At 37.2% G+C, this 2,845-nt stretch overlaps 1 protein-coding gene across 1 annotated transcript; it reads right to left on the minus strand.

Moving 5' to 3' along the window:
• Positions 1–689: 689 nt before the first annotated feature.
• Positions 690–1,279, minus strand: LOC100261673 (large ribosomal subunit protein cL38). Its single transcript, XM_010654075.3, has one exon. The coding sequence runs from the start codon at positions 1,195–1,197 to the stop codon at positions 871–873; it is 327 nt and encodes a 108-aa protein (XP_010652377.1). The 5' UTR covers positions 1,198–1,279; the 3' UTR covers positions 690–870.
• Positions 1,280–2,845: the final 1,566 nt, after the last annotated feature.

Genomic DNA, 2,845 nt, shown 5'->3' on the forward strand with positions numbered 1-2,845 from the left:
GGATTCCAAGATTCTACAGTTGGCTGCACTTGTCCATTAGTTTCACCCTCCTAAGACGTGGAGGCAATACTTGTAGTCTTGTACAAAACCCAAGCAAGATTCAAAATCATGAGGTAGAATAAAATTTTCTTGTATACCAGTGAAATTCTTAGGCTTCTCTCTATAGGCAGCACAACAGATAATGTAAAGTCCATTTTTCTTTTATTAATAATCGAACTATAAATAAAAATTCATCTATAAGATTGTCCAAATAAGCTCAAGTTTTTCTCTAGCATATCACATAGATACAAATTTATTAGAATCATTGGGGAACTCTTGACAAATTGTGCAGTGAATCTTTGAGCTTAAAGTTGGGTGCCTTGGAGATAGAATGAACCAACCCACATGAAAGAAAGGAAATATTTAAAAACTCAATTAGTTTGTGTTTTTGTCCTTTCATTCTTGTATAGGATTTGGATTTTTTAATACTCTAAACTTGATTATAAGTATCATCATTGAAGAGAGCAATATTGTGGTGTTCCAAGTTTTTTTGGGGCTCTGCAAACTCGAGGATGTACTAATTCTCAAAGTTGACATTGAGTTAATGGGCTTTTGGACAACTGACTCAACCCAGCCCAACTCAAACTCCGCTTCAAGAATGCACTTTTGGTTCTACTAGGATTTAAATCAAACAGGTTGTAGACATGTGATTAGTTCACCATCTCTTTTAGACATTTTTAGAATCATTTCATCAAACAGGTTGTAGACATTTCCTTAGTTCAACATATATCCTACGATTAATCAAACAAACAAACAGAGAAGATGACAAACAAAACTACAGAAAGAAATTTTGAAAACATACATGTTGGACCCGTAGGATAGAAGCCAGCACTACTCAGTTGCAAGTTGGGGTGTTGGAGGAGGTCCAGGAGGAACAGCTGCATCGGAAGCGTCAGCATCAGATGAAACGACAGTCCACTCGGGCGGCAGAGGAGGTAGCGGAGCATACACTGTGGGGCGACGCTTAATATCCCATGGCTGGGTTTTACGCGGCCGAGTTTTCATGTGGTGAGACGTTCCCTTTTTCTGTGGACGCGACGAACACTCTATCACCGCCGCACCGCCACCCAATCTCGGGGCTGCCTTCCTCGCACCAAACGACGCCGCCGTAGAACAACGGTTGGGGACTGCCGCACCAAATATTGCCGAAATCGACATTTCTCCACAGCAATGGGTTCTGTGCGAGCTCTGCGCAGTGTATATTTGTTTCGTTTTTCGACCGACCACATTGGATTGCCTAACCTTATCTCCCTGCTTGCTCCTTGGGCGGGTTGGCCCAACCCGATATCTGCCCGATGTGGGTGGATCTGGGTTTGCCCGATCATTTTTAAAACAACTACTTATATGTTCTGTATATGAATTAATAGAGCCACAAATAACGATCAGTATAATGAGCATATTTTTGGAAAAAAAAATTAAAAAATTAAAAAAATCTACTTTAATTCAACTTTCTTCGTAATTATATCGAAAATATTAGGGTACCCATTTTATACCAATTAAAGACGAGATATGATTATTGAAAGTATATGATAAAATTTAAGTGATTTTTTATATTATAAGTTTACGATACCCATTTTATAATAAAGATGAATGCATGCAATATAAAGAGTGTGTCTATGTTTCTCCAAAAAAACATTATAAGTGATCTTTTATATTTTTAAAAATGATTCCTAAATTTTTCAAACATACTTTTCAAGCTAAAAACATTTCTAAAAATTGTTGCTACTCAAAAATCTATTTCATAGGATGAATTATTGTGGTGTAATTAATATATTTTGAAAGGATTTGTTTAAATTTCGTTTTATATTCATTTTTGCACCTTTATTTATCATTTCATTAACTTTAAATTTTATCTTTGAACTTAGAGTGTGTTTGACATTATTCCTATTCAAAGTGTTTCTAGTGAAAATGTTTTTTTTAAAAAAAAGTGATTTTAGAATAATCACCTATCAAACATTTTTCACAAATCACTATAAGTGATTTTCCAATACTATAAGTATTAAAAATGTTTCTTAAATTTTATTAATATGAAGGAACTTGAATAAAGAAAGGAATAGAAGGAAGGGGTTGTTTGAGAATTAAAACCACCCTTTTATTGAACTCATTCAGGCTATATATAGTCATACGACTGGTAGAGAATAACAACAAATGCTAAAGAATAGGAAGTGCAACTAAAGAATAGGAATTGTTGAGATACGTAACAGACTCAACAAACAATTAGACCAAGTCTTCCATCTTGCCACTACACTACGTGGTCTGATCTAGTGCGTGTAAAGTGGTACGTATCATTCCCCACCGCTTAAGGATCCTTGTCCACAAGGATGAAATTAGGATATGACTTGGTGAAACGCCACTCATTCTCCCAGGTTGCGTCTTCTACTGGTACACCAATCCATTTCACCAGGATTTCAGATTTGGGGCAGTATTTACCCTTATGGATTACGCGGCGATCTAAGACAACTTCGGGTTGGGGAAAGATAGTCGAAATATCCAAGATAGGGGGAAGTTGGGTAGATGTTGGACTAACTGGACCCAAATGCTTTCTTAACAAACTGACATGAAACACGTCATGAATTTGAGAACCAGGAGGCAAAGCCAGTTTATAAGCCACCAGACCAACCTTCTCAATGACTTTGTATGGACCAAAGAAACGTGGGGCGAGCTTCATGGAAGCCCGAAAAGCCAAGAAGTTTGTCGATAGGGCTGGAGTTTCAAATACACATAATCTCCCACCAGGAACGATACCTCGCGCCGGTGTTGGTCCACTTAACATTTCATCCGATCTTGAGCCAACAGAAGGTTATGT

This window comes from Vitis vinifera, chromosome 7 (genome assembly GCF_030704535.1).
Source record: "Vitis vinifera cultivar Pinot Noir 40024 chromosome 7, ASM3070453v1".
Taxonomy (NCBI): Eukaryota; Viridiplantae; Streptophyta; class Magnoliopsida; order Vitales; family Vitaceae; genus Vitis; species Vitis vinifera.